Below are 15,076 nucleotides of genomic sequence, written 5' to 3' on the forward strand. Positions count from 1 at the left end.
GACAGAGCCAGAGAAGATATAGGGACAGGGACAGAGAAGATACAGGGACAGAGACAGAGAAGATACAGGGACAGGGACAGAGAAGATACAGGGACATGGACAGAGAAGATACAGGGACAGGGACAGAGAAGATACAGGGACAGAGACCGGAACAGACACAGAAACAGAGACGAGGGCTAGGGACAGAGACAGGAACAGAGACAGGGGCTAGGGACAGAGACAGGAACAGAGACAGGGGCTAGGGACAGAGACAGGAACAGAGACAGAGACAGGGGCTAGGGAGAGAGACAGGAACAGAGACAGGGGCTAGGGACAGAGACAGGAACAGAGACAGAGACAGGGGCTAGGGAGAGAGACAGGAAGAGAGACAGAGACAGGGGCTAGGGACAGAGACAGGAACAGAGACAGGGGACATGGACAGAGACAAGGACGGAGACAGAAACAGAGACTAGGACAGAAACAGGGACAGAGAAGATACAGAGACAGAGAAGATACAGGGACAGGGACAGAGAAGATACAGAGACAGGGACAGAGAAGATACAGGGACAGAGAAGATACAGGGACAGAGAAGATACAGGGACAGAGACAGGAACAGTGACAGGGGACAGAGACAGGAACTGTGACAGGGGACAGAGACAGGGGACAGGGACAAAAACAGAGACAGAGGACAGGGACAGAGACAGGAACAGTGACAGGGGACAGAGACAGAGGACAGGGACAGAGACAGGAACAGTGACAGGGGACAGAGACAGGGGACAGGGACAAAAACAGAGACAGAGGACAGGGACAGAGACAGGAACAGTGACAGGGGACAGAGACAGAGGACAGGGACAGAGACAAGAACAGTGACAGGGGACAGAGACAGGGGACAGGGACAAAAACAGAGACAGAGGCAGGGAAGAATCAGGGACAGAGACACACACACACACATACATACAGGTGCCTACCTGTACAGGATCCTTGTGTTGGTTCTTGTGTTGGGTCATATGACAGTCCAGTTGTGTCCGGTAGGTGAAGGTGTAGCTGCACTGGGAGCAGCTGAAGTTGTCCTCGCTCTTCTCGTGACGTAGCTTGATGTGGTCCTTCAGGGCCGTGCAGCGCTTGTAGCCTCGCGAGCAGTAGGGACAAGTCAGGAGCTGGGAGAGGGTGTCTGGCGTGCCTGGGGACAGAGCGGGGAAAGTAGTAGACTTTGAAACAAAGAAGATATATTGGTGCCTGAAACTCAGAAGCTCTATAAGGGTGCCATTTGTGCTAAAGGGTGCAAAATAGTGCACTACTTTTATGCGCCCTGGTCCAAAGTAGTGTACTACATAGGGAATAGTGTGTTATTTGGGATGCAGAACCAAAAACAGCAACAGTATGAGGGTCTCAGTAAGTGTTGAGTTGTAAAAGGTGCAGTGATGCAGCCTACCGGTCTTCTCTGAGACCCCTCTCTCAGACGCGCTTTTCTGTTTGCCGCCCGGAGCCTTGGGGTAGATGACCGCCGTGTCTCCCTGCTGGATCATCTCCTTACCCCCCTCCTCTTCCTCCTCCTCCTCCTCATCCTCCTCTTCTGAGCCACACTCCTCCTTCACTGTAACACAAACGGTTTACAATTACATTACATGTAACAACACAATCTCAAATATGAATGTATAAGAAGTCTATGTATATAAAATATGAATGTATAAGAAGTCTATGTACATAAAATATGTGTTGACAGGTATGTGGACTGAAACGTCACAGCAGTCAATCTGATCTGGAATGTAGACTAGTCCTGTGCAAACGTTCCTTCCCTGAGACAACAGTCCCCTCTTTCTGTGTGCAGTGTGCCAGTAGACAGCTGGAGGGCGCCACAGGGCCTATGACCTCAACCAGCCTTCATGACCAGCCTTCCCTTTCACACAGCCATGAGTACAGACTACATACAGTACATTATAGAACAAGTCCCTGGGACAAGATCTCTCTCTCTCTCTCTCTCTCTCTCTCTCTCTCTCTCTCTCTCTCTCTCTCTCTCTCTCTCTCTCTCTCTGTCTCTCTCTCTCTCTCTCTCTCTCTCTCTCTCTCTCTCCCTCTCCCTCTCTCTGTCTGTCTCTCTCTTTATCTCTCTCTAAGAGGGGGATCTAGCCCGAACCATAAACAACAGTCCATTATTCCTCCTCCACTAAACTTTACACCAAACCAGCCGACGTTTGGCATTGCACATGGTGATCTTAAGCTTGTGTGCGGCTGCTCGGCCATGGAAACCCATTTCATGAAGCTCCTGATGAACAGTCATTGTGCTGATGTTGCTTCCAGAGGCAGTTTGGAACTCGATAGTGAGTGTTGCAACCGAGGACAGACGATTTTAACGCGCTACATGCTTCAGCACTCGGCGGTCCGTTTCTGTGAGCTTGTGTGGCCTACCACTTCACGGCTGAGCCGGTGTTGCTCCTAGACGTTTTTCACTTCACAATAACAGCACTTACAGTTAACCAGGGCAGCTCTAACAGGGCAGACATTTGACAAACTAACTTGTTGGAAAGGTTGCATCCTATTTCAGTGTCACATTGAAAGTCACTGAGCTCTTCAGTAAAGGCCATTCTACTGCCAATGTTTGTCTATGGAGTTTGCATGGCGGTGTGCTCAATTTTATACACCTGTCAGCAACAGGTGTGGCTGAAATAGTCGACTCCAGTTGAAGGGATGTCCACATACTTTTGTATATACAGTGCATTTGGAAAGTATTCAAAATGTATTCCACATTTTGGTACATTACAACCTTATTCTAAAATATATATATTTTTTTATCTACACAAAACACAAATATAATGACAAAGAAAAATATCAAATATTGTTATTCTGTTGAACACCTCCTGTCTGAATATTGGACTCCTCACCAATAAGAGAGAGAGCCCCAGGACAGCAACACAATTAGACCAAATCATGGGAAAACAAAAAGATAATTACTTTGACACATTGGAAAGAATTAACAAAAAACCAGAGCAAACTAGAACGCTATTTGGCCCTAAACAGAGAGTACACAGTGGCAAAATACCCAAACTTAAGGAAAGCTTTGACTATGTACAGAGCATAGCCTTGCTATTGAGAAAGGCCGCCGTAGGCAGACCTGGCTCTCAAGAGGAGTGTCACGCCTGCTCCCGCTCTTCCTCTCTGGCGCTCGAGGGCGCCAGGCTGCCTTTCATTACACACACCTGTCACCATCATTACGCGCAGCAGCGCTCACTGGTATCACCTGGACTCCTTCACTTTGTTGATTGCCTTCCCTATTTCTGTCTGCTCCTCAGTCTGTGCTCCGTTATGTGTTCATGTCCAGACGCTGTCCTGTGCCATGTCTGGTGCTAATTAAATGTTCACGCCCATATCTACTGGGTGAAATTCCACAGTGTGCCATCACAGCAGCAAGATTTGTGACCTGTTGCCACAACAAAAGGTCAACCAGCGAAGAACAAACATCATTGTAAATACAACCCATATTTTTGTTTATTTATTTCCCCTTTTGTACTTTAACTATTTGCACATCATTACAACACTGTATATCTCCATAATATGACATTTGAAATGTCTTTATTCTTTTGAAAGTTCTGAGTGTAATGTTTACTGTACATTTGTATTGTTTATTTCACTTTTGTTTATTATCTACTTCACTTACTTTGGCAATGTTAACATATGTTTCCCATGATAATAAAGCCCTTGAATTGAATTGAATTGAGAGACAGAGACAGAGAGAGAGAGACAGAGAGAGACAGAGAGAGGTCGACAAAACAATGTGTTTGAGTTCAAGAGAGAGGGCATATTGTAGTAAATGCAAAGCATGTGTTTTCTCTGTAGTTTTAATGAGATTTGGAGCCAGTAATGAGATCATTAAGATTGATTAAAAGGTGACACTAGAGAGGGATGTGACCTGAGGATATGTGTGTGTGTGTGTGTGTGTGTGTGTGTGTGTGTGTGTGTGTGTGTGTGTGTGTGTGTGTGTGTGTGTGTGTGTGTGTGTGTGTGTGTACATGTTTTACTATACTTGTGAGTACCAGAAGTCCTCACAAGAATAGTAAACCAACTAAAAAGTGAGGACATTTTGCCAGTCCTCACTTGTAAAAAGGCTATTTCAAGGGGTTAGATTAAGGGTTAGGATTAGAATTAGGGTTAGGGTTAGAATTAAGATTAGGGTTAGTGGTTAGGTTTATGGTTAGGAGTTTAGGTTAAATGGGAATCAATTGTTGGTTCCCAAAAATTATAATAAGACGTTGTGTGTGTGTGATGAGATGTGTGCGTGTGTGATGTGCGTGTGTGATGTGTGTGTGATGAGATGTGCGTGTGTGTCTGTGTGTTGTGATGTGTGGTGTGTGTGATGAGATGTGCGTGTTTGTGTGTGTCTGTGTGTTGTCATGTGTGGTGTGTGTGTTGTGATGTGATGTGTTGTGTGTGTGTGTGTGTGTGTGTGTGTGTGTGTGTGTGTGTGTGTGTGTGTGTGTGTGTGTGTGTGTGTGTGTGTGTGTGTGTGTGTGTGTGTGTGTGTGTGTGTGTGTGTGTGATGTGCGTGTTTGTGTGTGTCTGTGTGTTGTGATGTGTGGTGTGTGTGTGTTGTGATGTGTGGTGTGTGTGATGTGTGGTGTGTGTGTGTGTGTGTGTGTGTGTGGTGTGTGTGATGTGTGGTGTGTGTGTTGTGATGTGTGGTGTGTGTGTTGTGATGTGTGGTGTGTGTTGTGATGTGTGTGTGTGTGTGGTGTGTGTGGTGTGTGTTGTGATGTGTGGTGTGTGTGGTGTGTGTGATGTGTGTGTGTGTTTGACCTGAGGACATACTGTCTGGTACTGTCTTTGTTCTTCCTCCGTCACCACCCCTCCTCCACTTCCTCTAATTAACACCACATACTTCTCAATAGGCTCCCAAATGTGATAGAATCCAACCTATCGCCATGGATATCGTTAGGATGATTGACAGTCAATTACAGATACAGTTCACAGCCTGAAGAGAACAGCTCTTATTGGTTTCCTCTGCCAGCTAGTGGAGCTGAAACCATCGCTACGACGACTGAACACTTCTGCAGACAGCGAAAGCATTTGCCACAGGGAATTAAGTATTTTAAACGGTGCCAGGACCTGTGCCAGCAGACCCCGCCACTTCCTGTTTAGAGAAGCCCAGAAAGGGACCGGTGCAGACTGAGAGAACCATATCATTAGACTAGAATAGAATGAGTAGAATTAGAATCCCCATTCACCAGTCAAATTTCCATGGTCAGAGGTTCGGGCCGGTTCTACTCATTATATTTCTATGGGCTCTGCTGCTGCAGGCCCTCTCATAACAGGAGGGGAGGAGCCCAGGCTACAGGACTCCTGCTAACCCTCAAGTTTAACTCAACCATTTCACTTCCCATGACCTCATGCTTTACCGGCACTCCAAAACAGTCCTACCTCTCTCTCTGCCTCTCTCTCTGCCCCTCTCTGCCTCTCTCTCTGCCTCTCTCTCTGCCTCTCTCTCTGCCTCTCGCTCTACCTCTCGCTCTACCTCTCTCTCTCTCTGCCTCTGCCTCTCTCTCTACCTCTCGCTCTGACTCTACCTCTGCCTCTACCCCTGCCTCTGCCTCTCACTCTGCCTCTCTCTCTACCTCTCGCTCTGCCTCTCGCTCTGCCTCTCTCTCTACCTCTCGCTCTGCCTCTCTCTCTGCCTCTCGCTCTGCCTCTCTCTCTGCCTCTCGCTCTGCCTCTCGCTCTGCCTCTCTCTCTGCCTCTCGCTCTGCCTCTCGCTCTGCCTCTCTCTCTGCCTCTCGCTCTGCCTCTCGCTCTGCCTCTCGCTCTGCCTCTCGCTCTGCCTCTACCTCTCTCTCTGCCTCTCGCTCTGCCTCTACCTCTGCCTCTCACTCTGCCTCTCTCTCTGCCTCTCGCTCTGCCTCTCGCTCTGCCTCTCGCTCTGCCTCTCGCTCTGCCTCTACCTCTCTCTCTACCTCTCGCTCTGCCTCTCGCTCTGCCTCTCTCTCTACCTCTCGCTCTGCCTCTCTCTCTGCCTCTCGCTCTGCCTCTCGCTCTGCCTCTCGCTCTGCCTCTCTCTCTGCCTCTCGCTCTGCCTCTCGCTCTGCCTCTCTCTCTGCCTCTCGCTCTGCCTCTCGCTCTGCCTCTCGCTCTGCCTCTACCTCTCTCTCTGCCTCTCGCTCTGCCTCTCGCTCTGCCTCTCGCTCTGCCTCTCTCTCTGCCTCTCGCTCTGCCTCTACCTCTGCCTCTCACTCTGCCTCTCTCTCTGCCTCTCGCTCTGCCTCTCGCTCTGCCTCTCGCTCTGCCTCTCGCTCTGCCTCTCGCTCTGCCTCTCTCTCTGCCTCTCGCTCTGCCTCTCGCTCTGCCTCTCTCTCTGCCTCTCGCTCTGCCTCTCGCTCTGCCTCTCTCTCTGCCTCTCGCTCTGCCTCTCGCTCTGCCTCTCGCTCTGCCTCTACCTCTCTCTCTGCCTCTCGCTCTGCCTCTCGCTCTGCCTCTCTCTCTGCCTCTCCCTCTGCCTCTACCTCTGCCTCTCACTCTGCCTCTCTCTCTGCCTCTCGCTCTGCCTCTCGCTCTGCCTCTCGCTCTGCCTCTCGCTCTGCCTCTCGCTCTGCCTCTCGCTCTGCCTCTCGCTCTGCCTCTACATCTCGCTCTGCCTCTCGCTCTGCCTCTCGCTCTGCCTCTCACTCTGCCTCTCACTCTGCCTCTCTCTCTGCCTCTCTCTCTGCCTCTCGCTCTGCCTCTCGCTCTGCCTCTCGCTCTGCCTCTCGCTCTGCCTCTCTCTCTGCCTCTCGCTCTGCCTCTCGCTCTGCCTCTCGCTCTGCCTCTCTCTCTGCCTCTCTCTCTGCCTCTCGCTCTGCCTCTCGCTCTGCCTCTCGCTCTGCCTCTCTCTCTGCCTCTCGCTCTGCCTCTCTCTCTGCCTCTCGCTCTGCCTCTCGCTCTGCCTCTCTCTCTGCCTCTCTCTCTGCCTCTCGCTCTGCCTCTCGCTCTGCCTCTCGCTCTGCCTCTCGCTCTGCCTCTCTCTCTGCCTCTCGCTCTGCCTCTCTCTCTGCCTCTCGCTCTGCCTCTCGCTCTGCCTCTCGCTCTGCCTCTCTCTCTGCCTCTCTCTCTGCCTCTCGCTCTGCCTCTCGCTCTGCCTCTCGCTCTGCCTCTCTCTCTGCCTCTCTCTCTGCCTCTCGCTCTGCCTCTCGCTCTGCCTCTCGCTCTGCCTCTCTCTCTGCCTCTCGCTCTGCCTCTCTCTCTGCCTCTCTCTCTGCCTCTCTCTCTGCCTCTCGCTCTGCCTCTCTCTCTGCCTCTCGCTCTGCCTCTCGCTCTGCCTCTCGCTCTGCCTCTCTCTCTGCCTCTCGCTCTGCCTCTCGCTCTGCCTCTCTCTCTGCCTCTCTCTCTGCCTCTCGCTTTGCCTCTCGCTCTGCCTCTCGCTCTGCCTCTCTCTCTGCCTCTCGCTCTGCCTCTCGCTCTGCCTCTCGCTCTGCCTCTCTCTCTGCCTCTCTCTCTGCCTCTCGCTCTGCCTCTCGCTCTGCCTCTCGCTCTGCCTCTCGCTCTGCCTCTCGCTCTGCCTCTCGCTCTGCCTCTACATCTCGCTCTGCCTCTCGCTCTGCCTCTCGCTCTGCCTCTCGCTCTGCATCTCGCTCTGCCTCTCGCTCTGCCTCTCGCTCTGCCTCTCGCTCTGCCTCTCGCTCTGCCTCTCGCTCTGCCTCTCGCTCTGCCTCTCGCTCTGCATCTCGCTCTGCCTCTCGCTCTGCCTCTCTCTCTGCCTCTCGCTCTGCCTCTCTCTCTGCCTCTCGCTCTGCCTCTCGCTCTGCCTCTCGCTCTGCCTCTCGCTCTGCCTCTCTCTCTGCCTCTCTCTCTGCCTCTCGCTCTGCCTCTCTCTCTGCCTCTCGCTCTGCCTCTCGCTCTGCCTCTCTCTCTGCCTCTCGCTCTGCCTCTCGCTCTGCCTCTCGCTCTGCCTCTCGCTCTGCCTCTCGCTCTGCCTCTCTCTCTGCCTCTCGCTCTGCCTCTCGCTCTGCCTCTCGCTCTGCCTCTCGCTCTGCCTCTCTCTCTGCCTCTCGCTCTGCCTCTCGCTCTGCCTCTCGCTCTGCCTCTCGCTCTGCCTCTCGCTCTGCCTCTCGCTCTGCCTCTCTCTCTGCCTCTCGCTCTGCCTCTCGCTCTGCCTCTCTCTCTGCCTCTCGCTCTGCCTCTCTCTCTGCCTCTCGCTCTGCCTCTCGCTCTGCCTCTCGCTCTGCCTCTCTCTCTGCCTCTCTCTCTGCCTCTCGCTCTGCCTCTCGCTCTGCCTCTCGCTCTGCCTCTCTCTCTGCCTCTCGCTCTGCCTCTCTCTCTGCCTCTCGCTCTGCCTCTCGCTCTGCCTCTCGCTCTGCCTCTCGCTCTGCCTCTCTCTCTGCCTCTCTCTCTGCCTCTCTCTCTGCCTCTCGCTCTGCCTCTCTCTCTGCCTCTCTCTCTGCCTCTCGCTCTGCCTCTCGCTCTGCCTCTCTCTCTGCCTCTCGCTCTGCCTCTCTCTCTGCCTCTCGCTCTGCCTCTCGCTCTGCCTCTCGCTCTGCCTCTCGCTCTGCCTCTCTCTCTGCCTCTCGCTCTGCCTCTCGCTCTGCCTCTCTCTCTGCCTCTCTCTCTGCCTCTCGCTCTGCCTCTCTCTCTGCCTCTCTCTCTGCCTCTCGCTCTGCCTCTCGCTCTGCCTCTCGCTCTGCCTCTCTCTCTGCCTCTCGCTCTGCCTCTCGCTCTGCCTCTCGCTCTGCCTCTCTCTCTGCCTCTCGCTCTGCCTCTCGCTCTGCCTCTCGCTCTGCCTCTCGCTCTGCCTCTCGCTCTGCCTCTCTCTCTGCCTCTCGCTCTGCCTCTCGCTCTGCCTCTCGCTCTGCCTCTCGCTCTGCCTCTCTCTCTGCCTCTCGCTCTGCCTCTCGCTCTGCCTCTCTCTCTGCCTCTCTCTCTGCCTCTCGCTCTGCCTCTCTCTCTGCCTCTCTCTCTGCCTCTCGCTCTGCCTCTCGCTCTGCCTCTCGCTCTGCCTCTCGCTCTGCCTCTACATCTCGCTCTGCCTCTCGCTCTGCCTCTCGCTCTGCCTCTCGCTCTGCCTCTACATCTCGCTCTGCCTCTCGCTCTGCCTCTCTCTCTGCCTCTCTCTCTGCCTCTCGCTCTGCCTCTCGCTCTGCCTCTCGCTCTGCCTCTCTCTCTGCCTCTCGCTCTGCCTCTCGCTCTGCCTCTCTCTCTGCCTCTCTCTCTGCCTCTCGCTCTGCCTCTCTCTCTGCCTCTCGCTCTGCCTCTCTCTCTGCCTCTCTCTCTGCCTCTCACTCTGCCTCTCGCTCTGCCTCTCGCTCTGCCTCTCGCTCTGCCTCTCGCTCTGCCTCTCGCTCTGCCTCTCTCTCTGCCTCTCGCTCTGCCTCTCGCTCTGCCTCTCGCTCTGCCTCTCGCTCTGCCTCTCTCTCTGCCTCTCGCTCTGCCTCTCGCTCTGCCTCTCGCTCTGCCTCTCTCTCTGCCTCTCGCTCTGCCTCTCTCTCTGCCTCTCGCTCTGCCTCTCGCTCTGCCTCTCGCTCTGCCTCTCGCTCTGCCTCTCTCTCTGCCTCTCGCTCTGCCTCTCGCTCTGCCTCTCGCTCTGCCTCTCGCTCTGCCTCTCTCTCTGCCTCTCTCTCTGCCTCTCGCTCTGCCTCTCGCTCTGCCTCTCGCTCTGCCTCTCGCTCTGCCTCTCGCTCTGCCTCTCTCTCTGCCTCTCTCTCTGCCTCTCGCTCTGCCTCTCGCTCTGCCTCTCGCTCTGCCTCTCTCTCTGCCTCTCGCTCTGCCTCTCGCTCTGCCTCTCTCTCTGCCTCTCTCTCTGCCTCTCGCTCTGCCTCTCGCTCTGCCTCTCGCTCTGCCTCTCGCTCTGCCTCTACATCTCGCTCTGCCTCTCGCTCTGCCTCTCGCTCTGCCTCTCGCTCTGCCTCTCGCTCTGCCTCTCGCTCTGCCTCTCGCTCTGCCTCTACATCTCGCTCTGCCTCTCGCTCTGCCTCTCGCTCTGCCTCTCGCTCTGCCTCTCGCTCTGCCTCTACATCTCGCTCTGCCTCTCGCTCTGCCTCTCGCTCTGCCTCTCGCTCTGCCTCTCGCTCTGCCTCTCTCTCTGCCTCTCGCTCTGCCTCTCTCTCTGCCTCTCGCTCTGCCTCTCGCTCTGCCTCTCGCTCTGCCTCTCTCTCTGCCTCTCGCTCTGCCTCTCGCTCTGCCTCTCGCTCTGCCTCTCGCTCTGCCTCTCTCTCTGCCTCTCGCTCTGCCTCTCGCTCTGCCTCTCGCTCTGCCTCTCTCTCTGCCTCTCGCTCTGCCTCTCGCTCTGCCTCTCGCTCTGCCTCTCGCTCTGCCTCTCTCTCTGCCTCTCGCTCTGCCTCTCGCTCTGCCTCTCTCTCTGCCTCTCGCTCTGCCTCTCTCTCTGCCTCTCGCTCTGCCTCTCGCTCTGCCTCTCGCTCTGCCTCTCGCTCTGCCTCTCGCTCTGCCTCTCTCTCTGCCTCTCGCTCTGCCTCTCGCTCTGCCTCTCGCTCTGCCTCTCTCTCTGCCTCTCGCTCTGCCTCTCGCTCTGCCTCTCGCTCTGCCTCTCGCTCTGCCTCTCTCTCTGCCTCTCTCTCTGCCTCTCGCTCTGCCTCTCGCTCTGCCTCTCTCTCTGCCTCTCGCTCTGCCTCTCTCTCTGCCTCTCGCTCTGCCTCTCGCTCTGCCTCTCGCTCTGCCTCTCTCTCTGCCTCTCGCTCTGCCTCTCGCTCTGCCTCTCTCTCTGCCTCTCTCTCTGCCTCTCTCTCTGCCTCTCGCTCTGCCTCTCTCTCTGCCTCTCTCTCTGCCTCTCGCTCTGCCTCTCGCTCTGCCTCTCGCTCTGCCTCTCTCTCTGCCTCTCGCTCTGCCTCTCGCTCTGCCTCTCGCTCTGCCTCTCTCTCTGCCTCTCGCTCTGCCTCTCGCTCTGCCTCTCGCTCTGCCTCTCGCTCTGCCTCTCTCTCTGCCTCTCGCTCTGCCTCTCGCTCTGCCTCTCGCTCTGCCTCTCGCTCTGCCTCTCGCTCTGCCTCTCGCTCTGCCTCTCTCTCTGCCTCTCGCTCTGCCTCTCGCTCTGCCTCTCTCTCTGCCTCTCGCTCTGCCTCTCGCTCTGCCTCTCGCTCTGCCTCTCTCTCTGCCTCTCGCTCTGCCTCTCGCTCTGCCTCTCGCTCTGCCTCTCTCTCTGCCTCTCTCTCTGCCTCTCGCTCTGCCTCTCGCTCTGCCTCTCTCTCTGCCTCTCGCTCTGCCTCTCTCTCTGCCTCTCGCTCTGCCTCTCGCTCTGCCTCTCTCTCTGCCTCTCTCTCTGCCTCTCTCTCTGCCTCTCGCTCTGCCTCTCTCTCTGCCTCTCGCTCTGCCTCTCTCTCTGCCTCTCTCTCTGCCTCTCGCTCTGCCTCTCGCTCTGCCTCTCGCTCTGCCTCTCTCTCTGCCTCTCGCTCTGCCTCTCGCTCTGCCTCTCTCTCTGCCTCTCTCTCTGCCTCTCGCTCTGCCTCTCTCTCTGCCTCTCTCTCTGCCTCTCGCTCTGCCTCTCGCTCTGCCTCTCGCTCTGCCTCTCTCTCTGCCTCTCGCTCTGCCTCTCGCTCTGCCTCTCGCTCTGCCTCTCTCTCTGCCTCTCGCTCTGCCTCTCGCTCTGCCTCTCGCTCTGCCTCTCGCTCTGCCTCTCGCTCTGCCTCTCGCTCTGCCTCTCGCTCTGCCTCTCGCTCTGCCTCTCGCTCTGCCTCTCGCTCTGCCTCTCGCTCTGCCTCTCTCTCTGCCTCTCGCTCTGCCTCTCGCTCTGCCTCTCTCTCTGCCTCTCTCTCTGCCTCTCGCTCTGCCTCTCTCTCTGCCTCTCTCTCTGCCTCTCGCTCTGCCTCTCGCTCTGCCTCTCGCTCTGCCTCTCTCTCTGCCTCTCGCTCTGCCTCTCGCTCTGCCTCTCTCTCTGCCTCTCTCTCTGCCTCTCGCTCTGCCTCTCTCTCTGCCTCTCTCTCTGCCTCTCGCTCTGCCTCTCGCTCTGCCTCTCTCTCTGCCTCTCGCTCTGCCTCTCGCTCTGCCTCTCTCTCTGCCTCTCTCTCTGCCTCTCGCTCTGCCTCTCGCTCTGCCTCTCGCTCTGCCTCTCGCTCTGCCTCTCGCTCTGCCTCTCTCTCTGCCTCTCGCTCTGCCTCTCGCTCTGCCTCTCGCTCTGCCTCTCGCTCTGCCTCTCGCTCTGCCTCTCGCTCTGCCTCTCGCTCTGCCTCTCTCTCTGCCTCTCGCTCTGCCTCTCGCTCTGCCTCTCGCTCTGCCTCTCGCTCTGCCTCTCTCTCTGCCTCTCGCTCTGCCTCTCGCTCTGCCTCTCGCTCTGCCTCTCTCTCTGCCTCTCGCTCTGCCTCTCTCTCTGCCTCTCTCTCTGCCTCTCGCTCTGCCTCTCGCTCTGCCTCTCTCTCTGCCTCTCGCTCTGCCTCTCGCTCTGCCTCTCTCTCTGCCTCTCTCTCTGCCTCTCGCTCTGCCTCTCTCTCTGCCTCTCTCTCTGCCTCTCGCTCTGCCTCTCGCTCTGCCTCTCGCTCTGCCTCTCTCTCTGCCTCTCGCTCTGCCTCTCGCTCTGCCTCTCTCTCTGCCTCTCTCTCTGCCTCTCGCTCTGCCTCTCGCTCTGCCTCTCGCTCTGCCTCTCTCTCTGCCTCTCGCTCTGCCTCTCGCTCTGCCTCTCTCTCTGCCTCTCTCTCTGCCTCTCGCTCTGCCTCTCGCTCTGCCTCTCGCTCTGCCTCTCGCTCTGCCTCTCTCTCTGCCTCTCTCTCTGCCTCTCGCTCTGCCTCTCGCTCTGCCTCTCGCTCTGCCTCTCTCTCTGCCTCTCGCTCTGCCTCTCGCTCTGCCTCTCGCTCTGCCTCTCTCTCTGCCTCTCGCTCTGCCTCTCGCTCTGCCTCTCGCTCTGCCTCTCGCTCTGCCTCTCTCTCTGCCTCTCGCTCTGCCTCTCGCTCTGCCTCTCGCTCTGCCTCTCGCTCTGCCTCTCGCTCTGCCTCTCGCTCTGCCTCTCTCTCTGCCTCTCGCTCTGCCTCTCGCTCTGCCTCTCTCTCTGCCTCTCTCTCTGCCTCTCGCTCTGCCTCTCTCTCTGCCTCTCTCTCTGCCTCTCGCTCTGCCTCTCGCTCTGCCTCTCGCTCTGCCTCTCTCTCTGCCTCTCGCTCTGCCTCTCGCTCTGCCTCTCTCTCTGCCTCTCGCTCTGCCTCTCGCTCTGCCTCTCTCTCTGCCTCTCGCTCTGCCTCTCGCTCTGCCTCTCGCTCTGCCTCTCTCTCTGCCTCTCGCTCTGCCTCTCGCTCTGCCTCTCGCTCTGCCTCTCTCTCTGCCTCTCGCTCTGCCTCTCTCTCTGCCTCTCGCTCTGCCTCTCGCTCTGCCTCTCTCTCTGCCTCTCTCTCTGCCTCTCGCTCTGCCTCTCGCTCTGCCTCTCTCTCTGCCTCTCGCTCTGCCTCTCGCTCTGCCTCTCTCTCTGCCTCTCTCTCTGCCTCTCGCTCTGCCTCTCGCTCTGCCTCTCGCTCTGCCTCTCGCTCTGCCTCTCTCTCTGCCTCTCGCTCTGCCTCTCGCTCTGCCTCTCTCTCTGCCTCTCTCTCTGCCTCTCACTCTGCCTCTCTCTCTGCCTCTCTCTCTGCCTCTCGCTCTGCCTCTCGCTCTGCCTCTCGCTCTGCCTCTCTCTCTGCCTCTCGCTCTGCCTCTCGCTCTGCCTCTCTCTCTGCCTCTCTCTCTGCCTCTCGCTCTGCCTCTCGCTCTGCCTCTCGCTCTGCCTCTCTCTCTGCCTCTCGCTCTGCCTCTCGCTCTGCCTCTCTCTCTGCCTCTCTCTCTGCCTCTCGCTCTGCCTCTCTCTCTGCCTCTCTCTCTGCCTCTCGCTCTGCCTCTCGCTCTGCCTCTCGCTCTGCCTCTCTCTCTGCCTCTCGCTCTGCCTCTCGCTCTGCCTCTCGCTCTGCCTCTCTCTCTGCCTCTCGCTCTGCCTCTCGCTCTGCCTCTCACTCTGCCTCTCGCTCTGCCTCTCGCTCTGCCTCTCGCTCTGCCTCTCGCTCTGCCTCTCGCTCTGCCTCTCGCTCTGCCTCTCGCTCTGCCTCTCTCTCTGCCTCTCGCTCTGCCTCTCGCTCTGCCTCTCGCTCTGCCTCTCGCTCTGCCTCTCTCTCTGCCTCTCGCTCTGCCTCTCGCTCTGCCTCTCTCTCTGCCTCTCTCTCTGCCTCTCGCTCTGCCTCTCTCTCTGCCTCTCTCTCTGCCTCTCACTCTGCCTCTCACTCTGCCTCTCGCTCTGCCTCTCTCTCTGCCTCTCGCTCTGCCTCTCGCTCTGCCTCTCTCTCTGCCTCTCTCTCTGCCTCTCGCTCTGCCTCTCGCTCTGCCTCTCGCTCTGCCTCTCTCTCTGCCTCTCGCTCTGCCTCTCGCTCTGCCTCTCTCTCTGCCTCTCTCTCTGCCTCTCGCTCTGCCTCTCTCTCTGCCTCTCTCTCTGCCTCTCGCTCTTCCTCTCGCTCTGCCTCTCGCTCTGCCTCTCTCTCTGCCTCTCGCTCTGCCTCTCGCTCTGCCTCTCGCTCTGCCTCTCTCTCTGCCTCTCACTCTGCCTCTCGCTCTGCCTCTCACTCTGCCTCTCGCTCTGCCTCTCGCTCTGCCTCTCTCTCTGCCTCTCGCTCTGCCTCTCGCTCTGCCTCTCGCTCTGCCTCTCGCTCTGCCTCTCGCTCTGCCTCTCACTCTGCCTCTCGCTCTGCCTCTCGCTCTGCCTCTCTCTCTGCCTCTCGCTCTGCCTCTCGCTCTGCCTCTCGCTCTGCCTCTCGCTCTGCCTCTCGCTCTGCCTCTCTCTCTGCCTCTCGCTCTGCCTCTCTCTCTGCCTCTCGCTCTGCCTCTCGCTCTGCCTCTCGCTCTGCCTCTCGCTCTGCCTCTCTCTCTGCCTCTCGCTCTGCCTCTCGCTCTGCCTCTCGCTCTGCCTCTCTCTCTGCCTCTCGCTCTGCCTCTCGCTCTGCCTCTCGCTCTGCCTCTCGCTCTGCCTCTCGCTCTGCCTCTCACTCTGCCTCTACATCTCTCCTCCTTTTAATGATGTGCTTTGATCTCTCTGTGACTCATCAGACTTTAGTAATTCCCATTGAAAGTCAGAGCCTCAATGGAACAGGCAGATGTTCAATATCAGCGAGGAGTAAAAACAGGAAATCATCAGACCTGGATTGAAATGCTATTGGCACCAATAGAATAGTTGAAAAGGCGAGAGCCCCACCCATCTGCCACT

The 15,076-nt window shown here is 57.2% G+C and overlaps 1 protein-coding gene across 1 annotated transcript in view; it reads right to left on the minus strand.

The window, feature by feature from the left end:
- The window catches only part of LOC110531011 (zinc finger E-box-binding homeobox 1), a 130,972-nt gene that overhangs the window by 23,063 nt on the left and 92,833 nt on the right, over window positions 1-15,076 (minus strand). The window contains exons 3-4 of the mRNA XM_036986887.1: window positions 1,412-1,573; window positions 948-1,159 (exon numbers count right to left, since the gene is read on the minus strand). Of these exons, the coding sequence (XP_036842782.1) occupies window positions 948-1,159; window positions 1,412-1,573 (374 nt within the window). The remainder of the gene's footprint in view (window positions 1-947; window positions 1,160-1,411; window positions 1,574-15,076) is intronic.

Source organism: Oncorhynchus mykiss, chromosome 8 (assembly GCF_013265735.2).
Source record: "Oncorhynchus mykiss isolate Arlee chromosome 8, USDA_OmykA_1.1, whole genome shotgun sequence".
In the NCBI taxonomy this organism is placed as follows: Eukaryota; Metazoa; Chordata; class Actinopteri; order Salmoniformes; family Salmonidae; genus Oncorhynchus; species Oncorhynchus mykiss.